Source organism: Seriola aureovittata, chromosome 15, assembly GCF_021018895.1.
Source record: "Seriola aureovittata isolate HTS-2021-v1 ecotype China chromosome 15, ASM2101889v1, whole genome shotgun sequence".
In the NCBI taxonomy this organism is placed as follows: Eukaryota; Metazoa; Chordata; class Actinopteri; order Carangiformes; family Carangidae; genus Seriola; species Seriola aureovittata.
The window spans coordinates 11,387,865-11,415,152 of record NC_079378.1 but is presented as its reverse complement, the minus strand read 5'-3'; the positions used below and the strand labels follow the sequence as shown (position 1 = coordinate 11,415,152).

Sequence of the window (27,288 nt, the reverse complement as noted above, 5' to 3'; positions counted from 1 at the left end):
ATCCAAGACAAATCAAGACTACGATTGGCTGAAAAAGTTGATGCACCGTGGAATAATGAACACGAGAAAGAAAGAGAGAGAGAGATAGAGAGAGAAAGGAGAAAGAGAGGAGCTGCCAGTGCAAGAGCAACAGACTCGCTAACTGGGGGAAGAGCGGTTTAAGAGCAAAAGGCACACAAGTTCATGCTCCATGAAGCACTAATAGCTAAGTCGTGTGGTTCAGATGTGGAATTTGTAATTTACAGCTTCTGACTGCCCCAGTGTCCCTGACTCAGTTCCGGTAAGCTCAGGGGTCAGCAGCATTGTGGGAAATGTGTGTAAATTTTTGTGTGTGTCAGGGAAAGAGAAAGCCATGTGAACACATTTCAGTCATCAGCTGTTTCTGCAGAAATCTGACACAAATTACACTTACATAATCTAAGGGGTGTAGGGGGAAAGATTGAAACGTTTAAAAGGGGAAAAAGCAAGAATCTGTTGATAGACACTTACTGGAGGTTGTAGTTTACCCACATCATTTAGCACAACCTCCCTGGTGAGAATGCATTTTAAATGTTTGTGTGTCTATGTGTGTGTGTGTGTGTGTGTGTGTGTGTGTGTGTGTGTGTGTGTGTGTGTACGTATGTCTTGGATTATTGCCTGGGCTGTGTCACAGTGGAGTGCACCCCAGTGCACACACAGAGTGAGTAACATCACTTCAGGGTCAGGCCCTTGAATAGCAGTGCATGAATCACACACACACATACACACACACACAGCGGTATGCCAAGTGACACAATGGCATGACTGAGGTCGTCACCAGAGGAAAAACATTCCCAAAACGTAAGGAGGGTGTAGAGTGAAGTGGTTCAGACATATCATCACGATCTGCTATATCTACACTGCACACGTAGTGATGTAACGACTTCAAACTATAGAGCTTTAAAGATGAATGTCATTTTCCAATTACTATGCTTCGAGGCCCATACCAGCATTTTGTTGTTTTTGTTTTTAACTGTAACTTTTCTTACTATAACTTTCTGCATTCGTCTTCTTGCTCACACGAACCACTCGTGACAAAAGCTAAGCGATCAACTTCCGCTTCATAATGATAAACTGATCTAACTCAAAAATGAGAAGTGACCCTGGTCTGAAAGCTGACCGAGTGTGTGACCGCAGCGCACAAAGAGTGATCTTGGGTCGGGCCAAGGATGGAACCAGAGTTGTTGTGAACAATATAAAGTTGGTTTCTAGGCCGCTGTGGAGGACAGAAAGAGATAATAAATTGAATAAAATTACCCAGCTTTGCTAAAAGTAGAAACTTGGTATCATATGGTATGACTTCAATCCCATTTTCACCCAGTAAACCTACTTTCAGCTCCAGATTTTCATGCAACTTCACCAAAAGGGATTTTTTTTTTCCTTCATCTTTACTCACAAAATGAGTTGAAATCATATAAATTTGTGACATAGAGGATATCATATAACTATTACTGCTCATATAATCAGATTTTCTGTCATTTGTTGTACACAAACTGCTCTCGCTGCTAACAGAAGGACTTGATGTACTCGGAACAACCTGTTAAGACCTCAGGCGATGACTCTGACGTTGGCGAGCAGCCATCGTGGATGCGAGGCAACGTTGATCGTGGAGAGAGCAACTTCACCGGTTGTTGGGCAATCTAAAACGGTCCCATCACAAACATAGTGACATAGTTAATTGCTAACAGATAGAGTGGTTTAGCATAATGGCAGCCTCATGTCACGCCGAGTCATCATGTGGCACGCTGAGGCCCGATGAGGAGTGTGGTTTCACCTGTTTTTCTCCGTGTGTTTGAGAGCGAGGCCAAGAGAGGACACAGGTGTACTGCGTCTCATAACAAAAAAAAAAAAAAAAGAAGCTGCATCCACACTTTGAGTCGAATGTGACATCAGCCTCGGGGCAAAGTATTCTGTCATGTCATCATTGCTTATGTCTGTGTGCACTGTCTTTCTATTTTATCTGGAGCAAGCCATAAAATTGAAAGTGCTTTTCTTGGCTCCCTTATAAATTGACCTTTAGAGGATTTTTTTAATACAACTGTGGTGTGTAAAGCACATGTATGATCCAGGATGAGGATGTTATACTGTCTTTTTAGTCGCATAGATGTTCCTGTGAGGAAAGTTTTGATTCGTGCAGAGATTTCTTATCAGCAGGAGTCATTTTCCTGCCTCTCTCCTCTGGATATGGACAGACAAACATACAGCCTTCTCCATAAGTAGTGTATACTGCATAATTTGTAGTAGCGGTGAAAAGACATGTCAACGTCCAGATTAAAACTGGTCTTAATTTGACTGAAAATTTAAGGTTTTTTCAGCTTCTCAGAGACAATATTATAATCTACAGAAACAACCTGGTCATCTAAATACCCCTTGACCTGCAACCTGTCACTTTTAAATGTTGTTTTTCATGCGTGAACTCCACAGAGGCGCTCTCTGCTGGGTGGGAGTGCTGAGTCGCACGTCTCAGCAGCACAGAGAATAATTCCTGGCAACGTGTCAGACGCCTTTGTTTGCTTGTTGGACCTGCGATAGGAACCATGGTTATGACCTTGGTGACGCTTTGGAGAGACGTTACATAGTCGGGGGTGTGAGGTTCTGACTGGTTTGTGATTATCACACTCAAACAAAAGGCACTGAATCTGCCAAGAGCAATAAGCAAGACTGGGGATTATGATTTAATATGTGAGGTTAGACTTTAATGAGAACACAAGGAAATGGGAGAGTCACTGCGACTTAATTGCAGTCTGTAATGCATTTGTGTGAGAGTGTCTACAATGACCACATACTATTCATCAATACTACTCATCAATAAGAAAGTAGAAATCCCCTGAGATTAGTAATCACTGACGGGTTTTTGCACCTCAGCTTTTCCACATTTCCTCCTCAGCACGTGATGTTTCAACATGTTCATGAATCAAGAGTCATGTTTTAGATACTCTGCGATCCTTGGAGCGAAACACATCGAAACAAAAACATGTTCGCGGTGATGCATGTGGGTTAAGACGATGAAAAGACGAGAAGTTAGAGGGGAAAGCACAAAACTCAAAGCTCACTTGATGACATGAGGGAAGATCTACGGCTAAGGGTGAGAATTTGGCTTTTTTCATCATAGGCGGAAGCTGGTTCATTGCTAAACTTTTAATCTGAATTTTTTGTGTTAAAAAGACCAGAAATCTGCTTCATGTACACAGCCTCATGTTAACACCAATTACAGAGAGTCACTTTCATACACCAGATAACCAGATGAGCAGGAAACGCTCAGCCGTACTGTTTCAGGATCTCCGCCGCTTCACTGACAACAGGAAACTCTTGGAGTTTTTACCATCTGTTATCTTTTGCTCAGTTTGTTGTGGAGATGCAGCTCGCTGCATCTATAATTGTAGTCTGGAGAAAAAGAGCAGCCCAACACTAGTCTATGACAACCAGCAATGTCAGAGAAACAGCCCTTGTGGCTTTAGGTCACATGTTCTATCTTTGGTATGTGGCAGAGAGCTCGACAGATGAGAGATTCAAGGGCACACAATTCATCTGATGTATAACTGCTGATGCAGTTCAAGTTATATTTGATCTTAATCCATGCACTGTAAATCAAATACCCTTGTATAATCAGCATAAGAAACATGGAGTGATATGTCTTGATACGGTTTAAGCCTTTTCTCTTCACTCTATAAAATTCCTGTAATTCCATAACCAGGAGAAAAAAAGCTCTTTGCAAAGCATTTCTTTGCAGCCAGTATGGACAGGAGGGATTATTACAGCGACCAGTAACCCCTCAAATGTACATATGGGCATGTCGGTGTTGTTTTAAGATAGACTTGAAAGAATGTGAAGCTATCCTTTAAATGCATGACAAACATTTGAGCACAGAGACAGTTTACACCACTCTGACAATGTATCTGTCTGCCTGAAGTTGGACTTTGATTCGGTTCAGATAATACATGAATCTTTTTGAAGAAGAAGACTTCCAGTTCTACTGGGTCGATTATGACTTTCACGGTGGGTGGTGACGAAACATTTCCCCATTCCAGATTTTACACCACTTTTCTCTAATATTTTGCACATGAAGTAATCAATCAAATAATAAAAAAACATCAACAAACAGACTACAAGCGCACTATGAACCATCCGGGATGTACAACATAAAGTTCTCAGATGGGAATTCGGGACAGTGATTCGGTCATTATTTAACCAACACTCGGATGTAAATTCCTATCCAGAGGATGATTGTTTGCCAGTTGGCAGGACTGACAAGTGTCCTGCGTCACCTTCTGCCTGGACACTGGTTATAAAAAGTGCTTTTACCACAGCTGCCATATTCAACGTATCCTCTCTAAATGCTTCTGCAGTTACACAAGTGATTTTATATGTTTCGGTTTCTCTGACACTCATTCTCTCTCATGCACTCACAGCCATTTAACGACCTACCACTGCGCACGCACACACACACACACACACACACACACACACACACACACACACACACACACACACACACACACAATCAGGGCAAATGTTTCCAGAGTCAAGTAGACACGCCATCAACTGGCAGCGGTCCTAATGGGCTGGCAGGGGACTAATGGGCTCATCCTGGGACGTTATCACCTTGAGCAAAGAACCAGCTGCTGCCATCAGAACTTGTTTTCTGGTATTTACAACTTTCACCCTCAAACGCAGGTGTTTCATGACATTCACTTTTACAAATGCAGAAAGACATGGAAGAATGAGGGAGGAGATCCGTCAGTCATGGAAAGTAGAGGTTTGATTGGAATGATTGTGTAAAATATTGTAAAAAAAAACTAAACAAAAAAACTTAAAAGCAACAAAGCTTTTAGGTCCTGTCTCATTTCTTCTATTGATCAGCTTTCCAGAGAAAACAGACACTGTTACACCCTTCAGCCTGTTCTGGCTTGTGCTAAGCTTACATGATAGTAAAATGCCCCCCAAAGAGGAATTTTGGATCCTGCAAGACATAAAGTATCCGTCTCTGCAACACAAACACACTCCCCATCTCCCTCCATGCATCTCCTTCTGCGTCACCATTCAACACACTGTAATTGCCGTCTTGGGCACGCACTGTAGAGCAAGAATGCAAAATGCATATGATGAATAGCGAGTTTCGGAGATGCTGAGCAGCCACACCGTGCTTCAAACTCAGAATGCAACCAGCTCCCATGAGATGAGGCGAGTGGATTCCTTTCCCATCACTTCTATTTTTTTATTTTTTATCACTTCTCCTTGAGTTCAATTTCGACTTTTTGCACTCACATAAACCAGAATATGAGAGACCAGGACAAAACAATTATCGAGTTCTGCCAATAAAACACATTTTGTGCTGTCAGCTGATGTTTCAGCGCATGTGACGTCAATTGGACACTGAACTGCTCTGTAATGGCTGGTAGAAAGCAACAAAAAAAAGTCTGCAAGAGGCAGTGTAATCCTGGGACTTGCTGCCAAAAGACTGTGTGTATTTATGCCTCTGACATTACACATTTATCTAAATATGCTTGCATCTCAACAGCTGCTTCCTTCTCTAGTTCTCAAGCCAAGATTTTGGAATTAGTCAAAACTCCCTTATTTATTCTTGCAAACAGGTGTTTTTTATTGCCACCTCTGCTATGTAACAAAGTGAAACCTGTAATTAATTTCAATGATGCCAGCCTCACCGAGTTACACAATGTTCACGATGCGAAATGACTTCCCTGTGCATGCCGCGGTTTTCATATTGGCAGTCAAACAAGTATGCACAGATCAAAACCGATGGGAAATTGTGAGACTGACACCGCGACTTGCCGGCTGTACAAGAAGTTAGGATGAATCAGAAAACCTGAGATGCCCTGAAGCTGCCTTTGACTTTAAAGTAAGCATTAAACACAAGAGCCATGAAGCCATAGTGTAGATTTCCCCCCTTTTTTTTTTTTCCAAATGAGTTCTAGTATTGGGCACAATCTCTGTTGGAAACTTTGCTCCATGCACATAGATACCAAGATACTTAGTGAAACATGAAGGTCAAGCATACAGTCAGTGAGCCGTCCAGAAAACTGGCTTTGACAATATAATCTGAGCCCCAACCAAAACAAGACATTTAGCTACACGCAGTGAGGGGTGTATTAATGCCATGTGTGATTTCTGGATTTTTTTTCCTCAGTGAAATATTCATCTACCTGTCACTGTCATTTGGAGAAGTGAAAGTGCCAAGTTAGAAAGTGTGACACACTTTGAGTCAAAGCATACCTCACCATTGCATCACAGCTTTTTTTTTTTTCTTTTTTCTTGATATAGTAAGGTATAGGTTTAAAATCAGAGAGCACTTCAGGTGACCTTCAGGGGTTCGTCTGCTCCTCTCAAAGTCGTCAATCGGCTGCCGTAAATCTAAAAATTACACCTCTAGTTTGAAATGCTAGGGCCCTGTAGTTAAAGGGTCGGTTTGGGGCTGGTGGTGATACAGCTGAGCACAACACCTGGAATCCCTCAGCAGCACCAATGAGCTCTGATGAAAAACAAATGTCAGCACCCCCGCCCACCACAACCCACCCCCCCACCCCCATTCTGTGAAGCCCTGCAGCAGGACCGGGCTGTGTTTACCCTGGATGGGATAAACTATAGGCTACTGCCAGATCCACTGCCAGCACACTGACTCCTGACCCATATTCTGAGGGTCAGGGAAGTTCACGAAGGTTTGAGAATAGGTCTGCTACCACTACTTCAATTACTACTACCAACAGCAGTATTAACAATGATTAAAGAACACATGCAATAACACATTACTATATAACACAATAATACTAATACTGCCATTTCCAAATAGATTCTAGATAACAGCTTATAAAGATCTATATGAGCTTGACTGGAACCACTTACTGACACGTGGTAAAAAGTTGGAAAAAAAAGTTGGAATTATATTATCATTGAATTTTTTTTTATCAATTATTAATTTCAAAATCGAGGATCATTTCCTTGACATGCACCATATGACATGTTTGATGGATACTTATATTGATGTTATTTTATTCAAATTGTTAAAAACTTCTTTTTTTTTAAATCACCATCATGTGTTTTTCTCGTTTCTACTGACAAGATGATATTCAAAGCCTTTACCTGATGGTCGGCCAATTGCAATGACTCACTAAATTGCAGTGGCAACTTTGGCTGCCAGGAATTAGACGGCACCATCTGTCAGCTTTTAGAGTAAAGCTCCTGTTGATACACTTATAATTATTGCTGCTAGGGATAACGGACCTCGGCGACCTCTTATTTGACGATTAATTAATTGGGCTACAACTCCAGGTTGACTCATCTCCACCTTTCCAAATCATTAGGCCTGTAAACGATGAAGTCATTTAAATGGCTGTAATGAGATTGATTATCACGTATGTAGAAATACGAAAATCGAACTTTACTGCCAAGTTGAGGTGCTGGTGAGCCCCTCCGGCGGCGCGTGGGTACTTTGCGTACGGCTCAATGAATGGATACACATCGAAACAACAAGACAGCAAAGTTAGGCTACAACCTACCCTGGAGATGGTTAACGGCGTGCTGAAATCCCGTCCTCCCACCAGCCGAAAACCCCAAGGAGAGGGTCCCTTTAGTGTCACGGTCTGGGTCATGTTTGTCGTAGAGACGGCGAGAGGGAGACAGACAGATGACAAGGCTGACTGAGAAGGCAAATGTCCGCGGTTCCTTGATACACCAGTAAAGAGAGCCAACGTGAACTGAGCGAGTGAGTCCTCTGCCCAGCTGCTAGGCAACGCTGTCCCGACCGTGAAAACTTTCCTCCCCTCCTGATTCAAGTTTAAATAACGAAGCCGCCTCTGACGTGGGATGACGGCTTGTCCTGCCCCCCTGCACCCGGTCTGTACAGAGTGGGAGGGGACCGAGCTGTCCGCGGGAGTCACAGTAATCCGCGTTTTGTTCAACACAGCAGGTATAAATGTGAGTTATACTGTGTATTCCATCATCAGCTGAATAGGTGGGTGGTGTGTGTGTGTGTGTGTGTGTGTGTGTGTGTGTGTGTGTGTGTGTGTGTGTGTGTGTGTGTGTGTGTTTGTGTGTGTGTGTGTGTGAGAGAGAGTCCGTGTGTCCCTTTTGTTTCCTTTATTTTCCTTCTTCCTTCTTCTCTTGCTATTCATTCATTTTTTATAAGGGTGATGAAAAGTTTTTCTAAATGAAATGGGGTGTTTTCTTTTTGCTCCCTGCTGATCATGGTGGAAAATGCAGGTCTGATTAACGTTGAATGGATCTACCTCAAGCAGCACCATAAACATTTACATTTCACTATTTTCTATTAGAGTGCATGTTAGAATCAATTAGCCTTGAGTCCTGATATTAGATATAGTTTATTAAGAAATGTATTTAATAGCCTAAACACTACTCCATGTGTGATTGCCTGAAATTTGCAGTTTGATGCGTTTGATGAGTCCATTAATTTGGAAGTAATAGGGTAAAGTTCTTGCTTGTAGTTAGTTCTAGTTAGCATGCTAATATTCACTAATCAGCACTAAACACAAAGTACCGCTGAGGCTGTTGGGAATGTCATTAGTTTTGCAAGTATTTGGCCATAAACCAAAGTACTGGATGAAGTTCTGGAGGAAACGTCAGGGGATCCCTAAAGGTATTAAAATTCATTCTGTGGAGAACATGAATGTGTGTACGCTACTAAATGTCATGGCAATCCATCCGACAGTTGTCAAGACATTTCACCAAAAAAAAACCCAACAGACCAACGTTGCCATCCAAAGAGCCACTAGCTACAAGCGTGACTATGAAGAAATGAAAACATAGACGGGGGCTCACAAAATATTCCAGCCTTCAGGTCTTTGGAGGATAATCTGGGCATCCAATAAAAACTAAGGCCAGTCAATAACTCACTGATCAGAGTCTTAAGCAAAAGGCCGTAAGGCCCGTATATCATCTTTAACATCTTCTGGACACTTCACTGGCAGAAAAGACCTCTCCCATTTGTCAGGGGATGTCCTCGTATCCTCCTTGCCCCACTTCTCGATTCTTTAAGTTTCCCAGCCAATTACCGAGAGCATACAGGTTTTCTTCTGCAGAGGGGATGATCTCATAGACATTCCTGGGAATCTGTCTTTCAGACAACTGCAGGCATGTGGCGCTCTGTCTGAAGATCTGACTCAGTGCGAGTCAGACAAACCCACTGGATCTAAACATCAGGTATCCTCGCGTCCCTGAGTGACACTGTTCTCAACGTCTCTTGTGAACTTTGCACAATGAGCTGCTGTGACGAAACAACTGAAAAGTGATGCGCACGGCGATGATCCAGGCTGTGAGACTGTTTGAACAAAAGAAAACAAACAAGAGAGAGAATATGGGTCAGATGATGCCCCTCAAAAGTCACTGAGTGTATCAATTCAGTGTACACAAACCTACAAACCTCCTCTCAGGACTTTGGATTCAGACAAACGCAAATAAGCCGACACATAATCAGTCACATGCTGACACGTTAGACATGCTTGTGGAAAATAAGCACTTTCCTATCTCCCAATAATCCCACATTTTCACAACAAAATTTTAGGAAGATCTTAAAAAAAAAAAACATATCCATGCAGTAATTTGTACAGACAAAGCTAATCTTATTTCACCACGTGTCATCAAGCAATATGTACAGACTGCCGTTGTACTTGTTACCACGGCTACATCAAAGGATGACTAACCAGAGACCAAGAAAGGATGAGAGGGCTGAAGTCTGCGCTGGAGATTTGTTGAGCAGATGAACGGGCTGACATTTCGGATATGTATCTTCTTCAAAGCCTGTTGCCAATAAATCTGAGTCAAACTACAGAGAGCTCCCATCTCTCTGTTCTTTTCCCCCTGGATGGTCATCATTCGACATACCCTTGGCAGCATCTAAAGAAATCCTTTTAAATGCCCACAAATCTGTCTGATTTTTGCCTCTGCCTTGCGTAGACAAGAAGAACCTGAGGGAAGCAGGTAAGACAAGCGGTGCTGTAATCATGAGCTGTCTACCTCCATCTGGATTATCTCTGCTGTCTGGGAGAATGATCTCATCTAAGCACAAAGGCTTCTTCACTGGTAGTAAATAGAGTCTGATGGTTATTGATGTTGTCAAACAAGTAAACCCTGTAATCTCCAATACATTTATTCTCATGAAATGAGTAAGAATTTTACTGATAGAAATGTATTGTTAATAGAAAGAGTTTTTCCTAACTGGTGCACGCACATTACCAAATTTGATAGTTAGTTCAGGACTGATACAGTGGGTGCAGAAATTTATGACAATAGAAAAAACCTAGAAACTTTTCAAGACAAAAATCAGGGTCAGAATGACTAAAAGCAACATTAATGCTGACAGCAGCGATAAGCAATATTTTAATATTAACAGTGGATTAGTTTACTACTTGTAAGGTGAAAGGAGTTGCCATAATGACAAACTCAGATAATTATCAACCCACTACAGCTCTATAGAGCTTTTTTAGCCTCTTTCAGCTCATCGTTTTGGTTTCAAAGGCAACGTCTTCACCGTTTGGTTCATTCTAACAACTCATCAATCCTGTTTCCACTGAAAAACCTCTGATAAACCCACTGTACACCACCTGTACAGCACCAAACCACAGACGCAGTTAGTGACTAGCTGGTGAACACACAAAATTAATTATAATATAATGCTGCTACATGTCTGACAGATATGTGTAAAAGGGCAAGTGGTTGCTAACACATTCCCCTCAGTTAGCGAATACTATCTCAGAGTTGGGAACAGCTTTTTGCGATGCACTCACGTGGCCAAAAATCAATTCATTCAGGTTTAAGTTCATTTGTAATCAAAAGCCCACATTTATCATTGTATTACCAGAATTCTTTTTAGCATCACCACCACTGTTTTCACTGAGGTCCAGGAGTCTGCTGCAGAAAAATCTAGCAGCGCCTGCCTGCTAGCATCTTTGCTGCACTGACAGAAAAACACAGGTTCTTTACTCGGTTTCCCCGCTCACACAACAGTTGGTATAGCTTTATGTCCCCTGCGTTGAACATGGTTAATTCTTCTGCATGACACAGGCGGGAAACAATGGTGCCATTTACCAGTGCTGTGCCTGGAGCGCCCTATGGGGGAGCAAATAGTTGCAGGGAAATGATGAAGCTTAATTTATGTGGTTGCAATATTGCTGAGTCAGAAATGAAAAACAGATGATTTCATAGCATAAGACTGCCACAGCCCCAAAGCTATCTCATAAGAATGCTGCAGACGTACACATAAACCATCAGCAAGTTGATGTGATTACAAATAATTGACGGGGAAAGGATGATACCGGAGGAAATACTCCTCTTTTTCTGAAGAGCATGTGTCCCCTTCTCTCTTTTCTCACAAAGCCAGACTTATCTGCTCAGCATTAGCCAGTCAAGCTGCTAAGTTGTGATCAGTTTCATGTGTGTTAGTGTATAAGTATGAAGTACTGTGGCTGAAAAAAAGCCTCAGTAAATGTCAGAATGGAGGCAAGAATAAATGTAGTCAAATTTATTCATCTCACATATCAGTCATTTTCAGACCAAAGTAATTGCTTCATAAATCAGTGTGGTTATAGTTTGCCAACCTGGTGAGAAGACTGCTGAAAGAATAACAATCAACCTTTACACAGCTATCCATCTTTGGACATGTAACTGAACGACTGTTTCCTGGCCACACATGCACACACGCACACACACACACACACACACGCACTGACCAGATGCTAGCAATGAATATTTAATGTGGTGCTGCAGCCTTACTGTTGTTGGAATAACAAACAGATGTGAATGGATCTTCATGTGCAGTCCATTAATATGAGAAACAATCGAAGTAATATAAAATATTCTCTCACTGTTAGGACAGTGTGCTGACATGGAAACAAAAGAGATTAAGTGCGTAATTAACCCATAAGTTAAATGAATTTTTTTTTTCATTGTTTTTTATGAAATATTATTAATATACTATACATTTTGATGCCTGAATCTAACTGCACATAAAGAAGCATGAGTAGGTGGGACTTGCTATTATGTAGTTTTTTGTAAAGGAACACATCTCATCAGGGGCCCAGCATTTCCTTTTGGAGATGTGGCAGACCTGTTTATACTATATATATTTGTCATGGGACAGGACATTAGAAAATGAGTGCAGTTTAGTACAATTAAGTGTACAGGGCTGGACTATGACCTGGAGGTGTAGGTGTCTTTGCAGCTTTTTGACCAGCGCTGTGCAAAAAGACATGTTGCTGCATGTCCCCTCATTATATCCACAGTTGCTCAGAATAACAACGTCACTAGGCAGTGTTAGTTTCATAATCATATGGAGTAACAAACTTTGTAATGTAATAATTCACAACATGTACCTGCATAAATATGAGGTGCATTTTAGATAAAGTGTCTTGTATCTATTCAACAATATCTCCAACCTAAACGACCATCGTTTGCCCCTACCCATGGACACAACCCGTAGCAGTGTACCAGCACTGGGAGTATTAGACCTTGTTTGTCATGGTAACAATAATGAACACGTGGTTAAGGTTGTGAAACGTCATGGTCTGGTTCGGTTTAGGCATAAAAACTACTTGGTTAGGTTTAGGAAAAGAACATGGTTTGGATTGCAAAAAGTATTTCCTTAAGGGTAGAGGACCTTCGTCGTCATGGTTACAATAATGGGTTAGGGGGTTGGGTTAAGGTTGTGGAACGGTCATGGATCAAAAAACCTAATTTGACTGTTGGTTACAAAGGAGCTGCGTCTCTGTGTAACAACCACCGACCCTAACCTCCTCCTCACGCAGACTTTGTCGCTCTATATACTACGTCACCTGACTTCCACCTTTGCTCCAGTCATAATTACTGTGGTCGCTAGAGGTCACCTGTAAAATAAATTACTTACACAGACAACCTGTGGGCTTGTTTTTTACAGGACAGTCTCCCAACATTGTTTCCACATACACTGCCGTCCGTAAGTATATGGTGACTAGAACATCTTCTATTGTATTGGAACTGTTTTCCACCAGATTGTTTTTCACAATTAAAACAGTGACTGCGGTTTAAGTGCTGACTTTGGGCTTTTAGAGGGTCTTTACATGCATACTGGGTGAACAGAGTCAAATTTGTAGCCTCCTTAAAAGAAATATGACCGCATCACTCAGCACTCTGTCAGCACATGCCCTGAAACAACATATGTTTACATTTAAGTGGCAAAGTCCTCAGCTGTTGGGATTATGACTCTCAATGTGCGGCAGTGTTGCTGTAGAGCTACATACAAGAAGTCAGACTTAAACACAGGAGGCTGCTGTTTGTTTCTTGTTTCATATTGACAGCCAATGTCAGTTTCTCCCCAACTTTAACCAAGTTGTAATACTGTTACCATGACAACCTGACCCTAACCTTAACAAAGTGGTCCTTTTAACCCAAACCATGATCTTTCCCTAAACCTAACCGAGTCATGTTTGTGCCAAAAATAAACCAAACTTTTTTCAAACTTTTAACCATAGTGTTGTCACATCACTTTCTTCACATTATATAGGGCCGTAAGATCAGTAACCGCTTAACCCTTACCCTAACATGAACTAATGAGATGTGTTTTGCCCTTTAATTTGGAGGACCTAACCCTCATTATACATAGTCCTCAACCCTAGCCCAATACTTGCTGGCTGATATGCAGTAAGATGGTTTGCTGGTCACATATTGCAACTTAATGCTTAAATTCATCTTGAGTGGCACTCGTGATCATACCTCACTCACTACTACTTCTATATTCATTTTATCTGTGACTTCCTCCCATCTTTTCTCACGCTGCTCCTCCCTACCTCTCTCCTTCTCATACACGCTCCTTCTTTCTAATTAAGCTCACCAGGAATGAATCATCAAATACCAAGCCGTCCACTGAAACCGAAATGAGCTATGGACAAGTCTTCCGCAGTATCACAAACAAAAAAAAAAACCCTAATTGGCACCGAGCCCTCTCATTACAGCAGAGTGAGCCAGCCTGATGCTGCGATTGTAGATTTCAACCATGTAAACAATGTAAGAAGAGCAGTCATTGAACAGGCCCACAGCAGCAGGAGTGGCATGAGGGCTTTTACATCTGCACTATTTAAATTAAATAGTTGAATTAGTCTGTGAGACTTACGGATGTGGTAGACATTTCTTAGGAACTTCTTACGCCACAACAGTTAGTCACAGTTTTTGGATTCACTTCACTGCTGTTGTTTTTAGTAATTTTGACCCTGATCTTTGTCTTGAAGAGTTTCTAGGTTTTTTCTACTGTCATAAACTGAGGGTCTAAATGGAGTTGGTTGGGTTTGATTTCAGCCCTGCTTAAATAGTCATAAATATTTGTTTTTACAAGCAGCCGCAGGCTGGATGTGTCTGAATAAGTCTGACCTGAGCAGCGCTGAAATGGTGTTGTGGTAACAAACGACCCACACAGATGAGATTTTATCTGCTAGACAAATAATTGATTACAGTTGTGTTTGCATGCGGAGGATGCCTGCCTCGTGAGCAAAAGATTTGAAAGCACTGATCTGCACTTGCTCTGCGTAATAAAACAGATTAAATTAATACCAGGAACTGAACCCCTGCCGGTGGAGATAAAGAGAACTGAAATGAAGGGAAATGATGTTCCAGGCCTCGAGTTTGGCTTTGGAATCATCTGATGTTGATTCAAATCTCATATAATCGTCACTAAATGCCCCTGCAGATATTACTCCAGATCAACGCTGCAACAATGCATTCTTTGTGCCTGTGCTGGATAATTCTGAGCCAGGAAAGACACAGCAGTGTTCCTCGTGTGCACACGTGCCAGCTGTTCACAACTGAGTTCAGCACTTTAACTGCTTTGTTTGTATTTACAGTTGATGTGCAATAACAGAGAGTTGAAGGCCAACCCCAGTGATGCCGGCCGGCAGGCCTGCCTCTGTGACTGCCTGACGCACGGCTGCTAATGTTTATACACATAATATGCGTACACATAGAATGTAAATATGCATAGAACACGATATGAATGTATTAAACAGTCTACATCAACATTATGAATGTAATTAAAACAATGACGTGTGTAATAAACATCTGTTTCATTTTCTTCACAAGCCAACAAAGAAGTGTTTATTGGAAATCAGATCCTTGGCTATTGATGCAATATTTATCAAACAAATCATGCACTGATATCCCCAGACTGGCATACTGTATATCGAAAGCATCGAAGTGCATTTGCTCACTTAAGTACCTGCACTTAACTTGAATGCTTTAATTTTGTGCAACTTGCTCTGCATGTCATGCCCCTTTTGCATTGTTGAACATCAAACTGTGCCAAATTATAACACCGATGCATCTGACTTATGAATGAATCAGTCCTGTTAATAGTTTCATACTTTTACTTCCAGGGTCTGTTCGCTTGCAAAAACCAAAAACCAACAACCAACCTTTCACTCAAAGGATCGGAATACTTCTTTCCCCATTTCATACTGTAGTAGTGTCATAGCGTGAGGTATTTTAACAGTAGCTGTGCGCTTGCAATCCCTGATACTAAATGGGTTTAACAAGCTCAGAGCTGTATGATCCCTCTCGTCTGTTAATTGTGGTTAGTAATTGGAAACTCCTTTGTTGGTTATGGAAATGTTACAAAGCTCCCTCTGTGGCGCTGTACTGTAAACTAAGATTTTCATTTTGCCTGTAAAACTTGTAGGCTCGTAACACGGAGAGTGAATTTTCAATAAGTGTTGTGCAGAGTTTACCTCAAAATCAAGACGAACAAAAAAAAACAAGTGTGTCTAGTGTGAAAACCTCTGCTCCCTGCAGCATTTTAATTTTTTTTTTCAAAACCACAACTGTGTCACTTTGCCTTGCTTCAAAGGATGAGCACAAACCACCAAACACGACTATCTTTGACTCTGAGGCCTCACAAGAGGAACAGGTGTTGTGAAGCAGAGCTAAAAGATTACACACATCATAAACCAGAGGGGAAGTCCCCCCGATAAGCGAGTCCATCAGAGTTTATCTCAGCCATTCAAGGCAATTGTGAATGTGCTGCTGAAGAGCGAGTGTACAGAGGCAAAGGGAGATTCAAACAGGAAGATGCATTTAATTTATTGTGTAAGCCCAATTAACCCTCAACTAAAAAAAAAAAAAAAAACAGCTGTGGAATAATTGCATTCACTATTGCTACTGAAGGAAATTGTATTTGCCAAAAGCTTAAGGAAATAAAATGACAAATCCCTCAGATCCTCTTCATGAAAATCTCTGTCTTTTGTGCTTCTGCTTCATTTAATTCGAGTTAAGAGAAGAAGCGCTATCGAGAGCAAGTACATACTATACACACTGCAAGTAAATGTAGTGTTTATACAATATGACCGTATTCCTTATGCCTGGGGGCCATAAGGGCCCTTGGAGTCCCAGAAAAGTTTAAAAAAAAAATTGTCTAGCGTACTTGATTCATGTTATTCAAGATTTGCCATTTATCCAAAGATACATCTACTCCTTCTCTCTCATTGAAAAATCGAATTAATATGCAAATACTGTTCATTTCAAGAGTTAAACTGTCTGTCCGGGCCAACACCCACATGAAGTAAAAAACACATTTATGAGCAGGATTTTAACAAAAATGTTTCTTTATTAGAGTCACTGACATCAAGTATCTGTTGTTGATGTAATTGTCTAGGTAGAATTTATGTTTGGGATGTTTTGAACTACAGAACAGTTCTGATCAGCGCTTGGTCTAACTCTGAGCCGGTGGTAACCCTTTGGAAATCTGGTATATCATTCATCAAAAGTGTGACATGAGTCACTCCAGCTTCCTGTGACCTAAAAAAAAAAAATCGCTGCTTCTTTTAAAGTCATTTGAGCCCAGCTTCCTCTTTAATTCACAGTTCATGAACAGTGACTTTGATGTTTTTGATGTTCATAGTTTTGTGGCCCACTCAGCAAAACTTCCATTCAGTGGTACGTGCTGCTTGAGCTCAAACCACCTGACCACCCACGACACGCAAGCAAATGCAATGCAGGACACCAGCATCAAGGGTTTTTGTTGGACATGTCTGGTCCTGAATTTGAGACCAGTGTCCACACACACACACACACACACACACTCACAAACACATAAAAGGCTGTGTGTCCCCTGGGGGACAGGCAAGTTAGATAAAGCATTTCCTACACTGCTTGAAGACAGAGTCGTGATGGTTTGGTCGTGTCAGGATGATTTTCATAACTAAGGTTAAAATTTGAACACACACTGCCTTTTAGTGTAAAGTTGAGTCTCTTCATTTAAACAAACCTATCCGCAGATTAGGTTTGAAAGCCCGAGTGAGGTCTTTGGAAATGAAACATGTGGCTTGAAACTCGGTCTGTAACTGTACGTAACCTTTTTTGGGCCTGTAGTGGAAAGCAGGCTGAAGTACGATCATTTCCCACAGGACCCCTAAATAACTCTGATTTTAACGTACATGCAGCCAATAGTAAGTGTCCACATCGTAAGATCACAGTGTTCCTCTCTGAGGAGCGCTGGAACATGGGATGAATTATAGCTACTGGGCAGCAGCTGTTTAACACCCCCAGCACCACACACACACACACACACACACACACACACACACACACATACATACACAAACAAGGAAACATACCCAAGTAGACCAATTAAATAAAACACTGAGGGAGTCCTTGTTTAGAGTATAATGTCAGAGCTATGAAGTTCTGGATTCCCCAGAATATCCCCAGCAAAGAAACGAAACAAAAAAAAAAAAAAAACACAATTTATTTGTGAAGTTCAGGAAAAGCAAAGTTGAAACTGAAAAGGCTTGTGTAAACATGGTTGCAATAAACAACATTATCTCATTATCTTTTCTGTTTCTGTTCCCTCCTCTGTTTCTCCCTTCATCCTTTCTCTTAGGTCTAGCCCTGTACAGGAATGTCAAACAGCACTTGTGAGAAAGAAACATAAAAGAGACCACCAAACACACACACACACACACACACACACACACACACACACACACACACATGAACCCCCACCTACTCACACAAACAGCTACAGCACCCACTCACACACTCACAGGAAATGACCCAGTGTCTGGCTTTTGTTTCATTTTATTTCACGAGAGCTTGTTTACCTGCCTTCCTCTTAAGCCTGAGCAGAACTAAACCAGGCCGCAGTACAGATGGTCAACCCCCTCCAATGGCTTCACCAGCAGTGTGAAAAATGTCATACACACCTTGCAGTGGAATCACTGGCTTGAAAAAAAAAAAAAACCCTGTTTTTCATATTATCGTTTGCAGGGATGACAAATGATTTCTGCCTTTCTTGTGATTTACTGTTTTCAGATGAGCATGGTGTCTAGAAGACTATAAACACATACAAAAGTCTTGGATATTGCATTTTATGCATTCAGTGATCAATCCAACATATGTTTAGAAAAAAAAAAAAATCTACTTTAGGAGAACTCACAGTCAAGAACTTTCCTTTCATAGTGCAAAAAAGCTGCAGTTACTTTGTGATGAATACAGTTGAAGCCATAAAGGTTTTCAACACAAACGTGTCTAATCCATATAATTTCCTTATCTTTTTTTTCTTTTACCAGATGCTGGTTCATATGTCATTTCACTGATGGCTTCAGTGTATGTGTGTGTGCGTGTGTATGTGTGCTGTACATAACCACAGGATGTGTATTTAAGTGTGTGCACTGTTTGGATGAGGGGAGCTGAGTATTTCTGAGACAGCCCTGAAGAATCTCAGAGAACCTGTTTACAGCTTCAGTGGCTTTTGGGGGACTAAGTGAGGGGAGAGTTTAACGTCCTCTGCATAATGACTTCCAGACTATTTCGTGTTGCCTCTCTTTTATGCTACATACCCCTGTCAGGGTCCATCACTGAGTTAATCTCAAAGTAAACAACCTTTTTATGGCATGGTGTGGATTTGACTGATTTATATCTCAGTCAAAGCCAAACTGAGACGCTCACACAGCTCGTATTGGTGATATTTGCTTCTATGGTGAGTAAACTAAACAGAGTCTCCACGCTGGATTTAGAAAATACCAATGGGGCGCACTGCAAGTTTAAGCACATATCATTTTATTAAGGCTGAGTCCCTACACTGCTGCTGCCCGGGTTCAAATCCACTGTCCACTGTCACTAGCTATCATAATAAAGGATAAACGCCATAAAAATACTAAATAAATAAAGTTACCAAAGAATTGATTGAGTTCAGAGTGATAATTGTAATAATTATTAGTAATTAAATCCTATAAGCAACTCACCACCTCATTGTGAAATGAGAAAATTCAAGTCAAGTCTAAAAAAAAAAAAAATCAAGTGACTCACAGTGCGAGGGTAAATTCAATGAGACTTCAGAGATCTTTCTCGTAGTTCACGAAGTTCAGATCACTTGCAACTCTGCACGCTTTCATTTTCTGAATTTGCAAACTCCCCCAAAAGTTTTTTTCCACCACAAAACTTGAAAAGACAAATTGAAACCACACCAATTCAGATAGACAGTTTTCAGGATCAAAATATTTCAATGCTATAAATTCAAAGGTGTTTCAATTTCAATATCGAGCATTAGGTTCTGGTTAAATTTCACAGTAAGGTATTCAATTGCTTTAAAAAAGAAAATTTATTTTGGCCATTTAATGCTTCCATACAGCGTGTGCAGGATTTTGTTTCCTATTGAATGAATGGGTCGACATTTTGTCAGTCATAGTCAGGAGCTAAAATGGGTCAGCTGGGTTTGGGGTTTTCTGGTGGATCCGCACCTGCCAAGAGTAACAACATGTTTTTATTACACCAGCTCCCAGTAGAGATGAAATTTCTCAAATTTAGGTCAACTCCATTCAAATCTAATTTATTTCCAAAGAACTTAAAAAAAAAAAGGTTAAGGTTAATCGCAAATGTTCTTCAAACACCCAACAGAGACAGAAATAGACATAAAAACCCAAAAGGCTCACACTCTCAGTAGCTGACAGTCGGGACACTGTAGATCCATCACAGTCAGCATCCAGGCTTCTACTGAGATGTTATCATATAATTCAATCTCCGCTCCCTGTGCTTTGAAAACCTAATTCAGTTACAGGTGCACTAATGTTTGCCATTTGTTTTTGTTGTGTTTTTTTTTATTTTTTTTATTTATTTTTTTTTATTTTAGGTGAGACGGTGTGTAAGAGGTGGGTGGGAGGCTTGTTTCTTTTTTTAGCTACTTAGCTAGATGGTTCTGCTGATGTCAGTGACATCATGTCTCGTCTGGATATGTTTAAAATCTTTGCCAGAGGAAAAAAAAAAAAAAAATCAGAACCACAGATAGACATGATGTTTTCAGTTTTATTTTGAAGGTTTCGCCTCTACACAGTTGCATAAACGGAAAGTCCCTTGAATCCTACTGACTGGATCTACACCATGATATCTGATTGGCGTGGCTCAAAGTTTTTCTTTTGTCTGACAGGAAAGAAAAACTGTCTTTTTTTTCCTTTCTCTTTCTGCCTGTGTCTGTTTTCCCAGGAATTGGCCTCTCTTCCTTAAACAGCCTGCGGTTTTTAAGATGCATGCGGTTTTTGGCCTCAAGTGATCAGTTTGCGATTCAGTATGAAATGGGAATAAGGCTTTCTCTCTCTCTCTCTCTCTCTCTCTCTCTCTCTCTCGCTCTCTTTTAAAGATTGCCATCCTCCCTTGGCTCCTTGATTGCTCCAGCACATGTCCGAGGGAGTGTATTTTTGTACGCCTCCCTATGCTGCTACCAGTCAATCACCCTTTCCAAATGAGAACAAAGTGCCCTGGATGTTGATGTAATTTGACAGCCAGCAGCAGCTCTACAAACCCAAGGTCAGGGAAAACTACATTTTTGTGGATTTGGTGGGCTCATCATTTACACACGAGGGATGATTTGACCTGCTGTCAAAGATTGTACAATGTAGGAAAGCAAACAATTTTGAAAATGAACTTGAAATTAAAACCCAAATAAACTGAATACACACAGTAAAAATGCATGGTTCAAACACTCAGATTGAATCAAGGCAACAGATCCAACTGGGTCATGGAGCAACATCCATCCCCTCACTACCAGGTGAAGAGGGAAAGAAATGGATTCTGCCAGCAGGCGTCTGTTAATCTGCCTTTCTCATTCGCGTCTTTTATTGCTGTGGGAACTTCTGAAACAGCAGACAGGAGGGAGGTTTCCAGTCCTTGTGCAGTATGAAGTCCACAACGACTACGGCCCTCTGTGGACCCAGAGCATCTCTCTCCGGAGACGCAACCTCCGGGACCGTGTCTTTAAAGGGTCTTCCCCCGAGTGACCGCTGTCCAGTTAGTGTTATAAACCGATTGGGGCCAGTTCTTGGAAAGGAGTGTGAGTTGGTTTCAGTGTTGTCAGATCATAATACATGATGTATAGGTGGAGGTGACTTTGGCAGTGACTCTGGACGGAGAACTTCATCTTCAATACCTCAGGTGAAAATAAACTCACAGTCACAGTCAATAAAGTCACAGATGTCATCTATTTTACCCTTTTCTATTTTATGTATTACAACTATTTGGGGCTGTAACAAATGCTTGTTTTCATTATTGATTAATTTATACTTTTTTCAATTAATCAACAGATTTTTTTGGGAAGTTTATAATGTCAGAAAAGAGTAAAAAAAAATGCGAAACCCCATTTTTTCGAGGCAAAAGTTCAAACGTCTTGTTTCATCACAATCACATAAAAAAGAAAGAAAAGCAGCGAAGCCTCACTAATGAGAAACTTCCTACTGGCTTTATTTCATCTTTAAATCCATGAAATGAGTTTATTGTAGTCATGAGCAAAAGACTACGTGAAAATAGAAACCAAAACATTTTAATATTGTACTTACAGTAATTGCAATGCTTAAGAACATCTCTCTGTTTTCACTTATGCAGACTGAAAGATGTCTTTGTCTCTTGCTCCTCTCTTGTATGTGCATATATGCACATGCACACATTTTTTCTTTGCTATATTGTTTTATTGCCATGTAAAGCAGCGCTTTTTATAACATCACATCCAGCATCAAGTGAGGATATGTTTCAAACTGCAGCTCCGACCCGGTCAGTCAGGGACATGCCTCCTACACCTTCCTTCTGTATTTCACAACCGTAAAAGGCTGTGACCTGTTTGCGCATCTGTTGGAGCTGCCTGCCTGTTCACTAGAAAGAGCTGAGTCAATATTGGTGAAGCCATAACTCACTGATAAGCTGAATTGTTAGATAATGTTCCGGTGACAGGAGCCTTTAGTCAAATGAGATATGTGCAAACAGATACACTTCCACGCAATCTCTCACAAAGGCACGTGTATTTACCAGCTTGTGTGCACAGTGAAAGAAGGGGAAAGGCTGAAATGGACAGAAACAGATGAAGGGCATGTACTGTAAATTATACAGAATCACACTGAAGTGATCAGGGAGCCCTTAAGAGGCAGAAGTGACCCTGAAAGGTGATCTGTTTTCCTTGACCTTTTCTGTTTATCTTTAACTGTTCCTGAATTTTCAAGATTGTTCCAGACTTACAGTCTTCTGTGTTTGACTCTTGTGGGTGCTTATTACCAACTTTTACTAGTTAACGCTGACTTTTCCACATTTGTCCCAACTTTTCATTGTGGTTGTAAAATTTTGCAGGTTATTTCCATAAAAAAAAAAAAAAAAGAAGTTATCCTTCATTTTACTAGATGATATTCTCAGAACTTTGGTGTTATTCCCACAGTTTCACATTTCCAACTTTTTAGGTTATTTCAGGACAATTTTTCAGGTCATTCTGAATTTTTTGTGTTATTTTCCAAACTGTTTATTGATTTGATATTATGACACATGTTTCAGTGTTACTCCAGAATTTATAGGCTTAATCCTTGGGGATTATTTTTTTTTATATTCAGAAATGATTATTATTTTAATTAGCACAAGTTTAAGCCTTTTGTTTTTAATTGCATCATTCTCAGAGTGGAAGTAATGGTGACTCAGTGTTAACACAGTGCACAGACATGCAAACTGCTCACAGAGCGGTGGCTGTTAGACGAACTAGTGACTTTAAATTGCCCGTAGCTGTGAATGTGAGTGTGAATGGTTATTTGTCTGTTTGTGTCAGCCCTGTGACGGACCGTGCGGGGTGTAACTCTCACCCGTATGAGCCCCCTGTGACTCCCAGCGTGATTAGTGGGTAAACGAGAGTGGATGGATTCACATGCTGTCAGAAGAGCTTTCAATAACACACCAATCAAGCCAACTTTGAGAAGCGTTTCCTGCGATTACTAAAGGTTTCTGGTGTCAGACACCACCCATTTGGGACTCCAAGCTCCCTAAAACAAATGTGAAGGATTACCTCCAAATAGTATTTGACATCAGTGTGGTTGGAACAACACTTTGTCTCTTCTGTCCCGAGGGGCCTCATTTTGTCAGCGCTGACAGACAGCTCATGTAACCCAATCCTCAGGTACTGCAGCCCTGAGTCTTTACTTGGCACACACACGCGCACACACAGACACACAATTACACACACACAAACACAAAGCGAGAGACCACAACAAAATGTGCCGCATGTGCTTCACAAAAATGTTAACGCTTTATTTGAACCCACTAATAGTTTAAGGACATCTTACAGGATGGAACAAAAAGCTGCATCTTTACCTGAGAGAGCAGAAACACTCATGGGAATGCTCCCCCGCACACAGCAGACTGGATGATCCCTCCTTTGTGCTTTTAATGTCTTTTTTCTGCCTCATTACCTGTTTGGAGTCACTGGACCAGACACACACAGACACATACACACACTGAATTGTTTTCTCTGTGTCTTACTGTGTTGTTTAAACTCCCACCAGGGTGGAATAAATGGTGCACAGACCGGAGTCACCGCCGAGCCCCTGAGCTCAGCAGATGAGGTTTGATTAAAGCCCGTGAAACCCAAAACTTGGTCTGTGTGTGTTCACTTTCAATCATTCAGGCTCACACACGAGCAAGAGGTCAGGTAGTACACCAGAGAGACGACACGCATAACTACTCACACACACACACACATGTACTAGGCTGTCTCTTTGTGTGGGTCCTCTTTAAATCAGCGCTGCAAAACAAGGGAGCATCTTTGACCTTATGACCTTTCTGATGCATGACTTACCAGCCTGAGCCAAGTACAGGATGAGCCGTAACGCAAGGAAGCACTCGAAACATCTGGAAAACCTTAACCCTCAGCTAAATGAATGGGTGGAAGTAGATGCTTGGTTTTATGTAGTCATTTTGTCATCACGTGACACTCCAAAACATGATGGAGCTGACTCTAGACAGAGTCAGAAAACATATTTTCTGCACTGACGTCACACTCACAAAACATTGTCTCCAGCACCACGCATGAAAGATTTATAACACATTCCTCCACTGTGTTTTACTGTTTGTTTACTCCTCTCTGTTTCTGTGCGTCAAGATGTGTGACATGCCAGACATTCAGTTCTCTATATGTAATTACTAAATGACAGTTTCACAGGCTTTTTTTTTTTTAGCTTCTGCTCAGGTGTGAAAATTACCTGATGGTTGGCGGGGTGTTTCTTCAACCTTGACAGCATGGCAAGCAAAATACCTTTGTGTTTAGCTAAGAGGAGCGACGCCCTGTTGTGTCAACAAGATCAGATTTATGATCAGATTTATTATACTGCATCATCGTGGTATATGTGGGAATGGTGGCTTTCCTGAACTGCAGATATGCTACAAACAAACAGATAGGCCTTTTCATCTGTATTTTGGGAAATGTGACAGATAATGTCAGACAGTGATTACATTCAATCTACTGTAAATCCTTACAGTGTTAAATGCTCAACGGGCAAAGAGTGACATCTGCTGGCCAAAGTATAAACAACACGAATACCAGTTGTGGATTTCTCATGCCAGTGGTTCCCAAATGTTATGGCTTGTGAATTCCTAAAACAAAGTTAGTCTTGTGACCGCTTGTCATAGGTTACATAGGAGTAAGAAAAAATAAGTAAATCCATCAGATAATTCATAGGTAAAACAAAAATTACATATCAAAAAATGTAAACATGGGTTTGTTTAGCAGAAATATGTTTGTTTTCTTCTCTCCTATCCTTGGGAACCTTCGTTCTAAGCCATTAAGCATTAGTGTAGTGCATCAAATAGTGTTTGTTTTTCTGATCTCTGTTGTCAACACACATCAGTCAGCTCAAACCCAGCTGATGAAAGCTTCTACATACACACCCAGTTGTCTCCCACGGAGAAAAAGGAGCATCACATGTTACCACAAGCAAAACCAGCGGTTGGTGTGTGCAAAAAAGTAGAGAAGGGACGGCTGGCCACATGAAGAGAGAATTAACACTCTAATGGCGAAGTTAAAGCCATGTGAAGGTGATTAAGAATCTGAAAGAGTGTTTTTTCTTTTGTCCAGTGAATACTTCATATAATAAAATGTAGATAGGTAAATCATAAAATGGACGAACGCTGAATTCCATTTAGCGGCCTCAGCTTCAGGGTCCTGGCATTATGCATGTTAACTCACTGCTTCACTGACACACCTGAAGAACCCAGAGACATCGTTAATGTTATTAGTAACACCTGTGTGTTTCCTATAAATGTCTACTGTGGAAAAGGGTTTTTAGGTTTGTTAAGTGTAGATGTGAAAACACCTGTAATCGTTTCTGCAATTATCTAGTCGGTTAAACAGGAACTATTTGGTAATGGCATTCTTCTCACATGTTAGTTTATTACAATCCTGAAGAGTAAATATATCAAAAATTACAACATGTACATTAGTCATCTGTCTCTTTAAGACTCATTGTAAAGTGTGAGTTGGTACAACCTATTGTTGGTGGGCCTACCTGTGCCTATCTGATGCAGATAAATTGCGTGGAATATACAGAGAGAGAGTGAATATTGTAGGAGAAGCTAGAACTGACACAAGCAGCAAAAAAAAAAAAAAATAGATTAATTAAAGACAAAGATTATGTGAGACTGTGTGGTTAAAAAAAAATCACTGATTCACTCATTAGTAATGTACGACATATTTGCGGTGTCTGCTATTTTCATTAAATCCAATTTGCCTCCTTTCCTTGTGAGTAATGATGAGTCATGACATGGCAGAGATGGAGCAGGAGCATTCAGGCCCTTAGAAAAATGGGGCGTGGATTGTAAGAAAGGATTGTAACCTGAACGTTTCTGAACGGTCAGTTCAAGTGCACAGATATAAGACACCGAATGTGTGCCAGATCAACATAGTTTTATTTAACAATTTGATTAATCTACTATCTTGTGATTTTCTAATTTTTCTGTCAAACTTATTTTAATCATCATTCTGCTATGTTGCTCAGTATAACACTGGCTGAAGTGATTGTGTTTGTGGATTTTGGGGGGACATTCTTGTACTGACCCACACTGACACCTTGTGGTCAAATCACAGTACAACTGTCATCATGCACATTTACAGCAACATAAATCTATGGATTACAATGTCAACCAGAGACAGTAATATATCTACATTCTATGGGCCAATGCAATGAATGTGTTTAAAAGTCAAAATACAACATGTGCCAAATCACAAATAAAAAAAACTGATTGTATTATTAGACTTACTATGAACAATTTATCAATAAAAACCATTGACTGACCATATTCATTTAAAACAGTGAAGATGGACTGTTCTTTCTGTCATGTTATCAGCTAAAATATGTTATTCACTGTGGAGATGATGTAATTGTATAATGCAATCACTAGGAGTGTTTCATCAGATGTGTCCCAGCCCCCCACATGTGTAACAGTACGTGGCTCTACTAAAGAAAAAGCATGTTGTCTCCTCATAAACTTATGGCTCTAATTACGTTGTCTTGAATCTTATATGCCATGGCATAAGTAAATGGAAATGGAAAAGAAACATCAGTGACAGGGGCAACACAGAAACAGAATAAAACAGAAACTTCCAGAACAGCAGATAACTGAATAGTCATGTCCAAGTGATTTTCTCCAGATGGTATTCAGTCCATCCAGGGAACAAGCCCTGGGAAACCCAGATTCAAGCTGTAAACGTGACGGGTTGCATGGATTACACTACCGTAAATATTCTAAAAGATTGAACTTTGTGGAAGAAAGTGAATGAATGGGTACAGGTAAGTATAATTCGTCTGCAGTTGTTCAAGTTGTGTATTGAAAAATGCCCTCCATCCATGACCCTTATTTGTTTTCTGCAACAGCTAAATTTACATCTTTTAAAGGGCTCTTACTGAACTAACCAACTGATATTTATAGACTGGCTGCAGGCCCAATGCGCCATTTACAATGCATTTACAGAAAATACAGAAACATTTGCAGAAAATAGCTGTT

At 40.7% G+C, this 27,288-nt stretch overlaps 1 protein-coding gene across 1 annotated transcript in view; it reads right to left on the bottom strand.

Moving 5' to 3' along the window:
- pdlim4 (PDZ and LIM domain 4) overlaps nt 1–7,805 on the bottom strand; it is a 45,426-nt gene extending 37,621 nt beyond the window's left edge. The window contains exon 1 of the mRNA XM_056397085.1: nt 7,530–7,805. Coding sequence (XP_056253060.1) covers nt 7,530–7,622 — 93 coding nt within the window. The 5' untranslated portion in view covers nt 7,623–7,805. The remainder of the gene's footprint in view (nt 1–7,529) is intronic.
- Between the last annotated feature and the right edge of the window lie 19,483 nt (nt 7,806–27,288).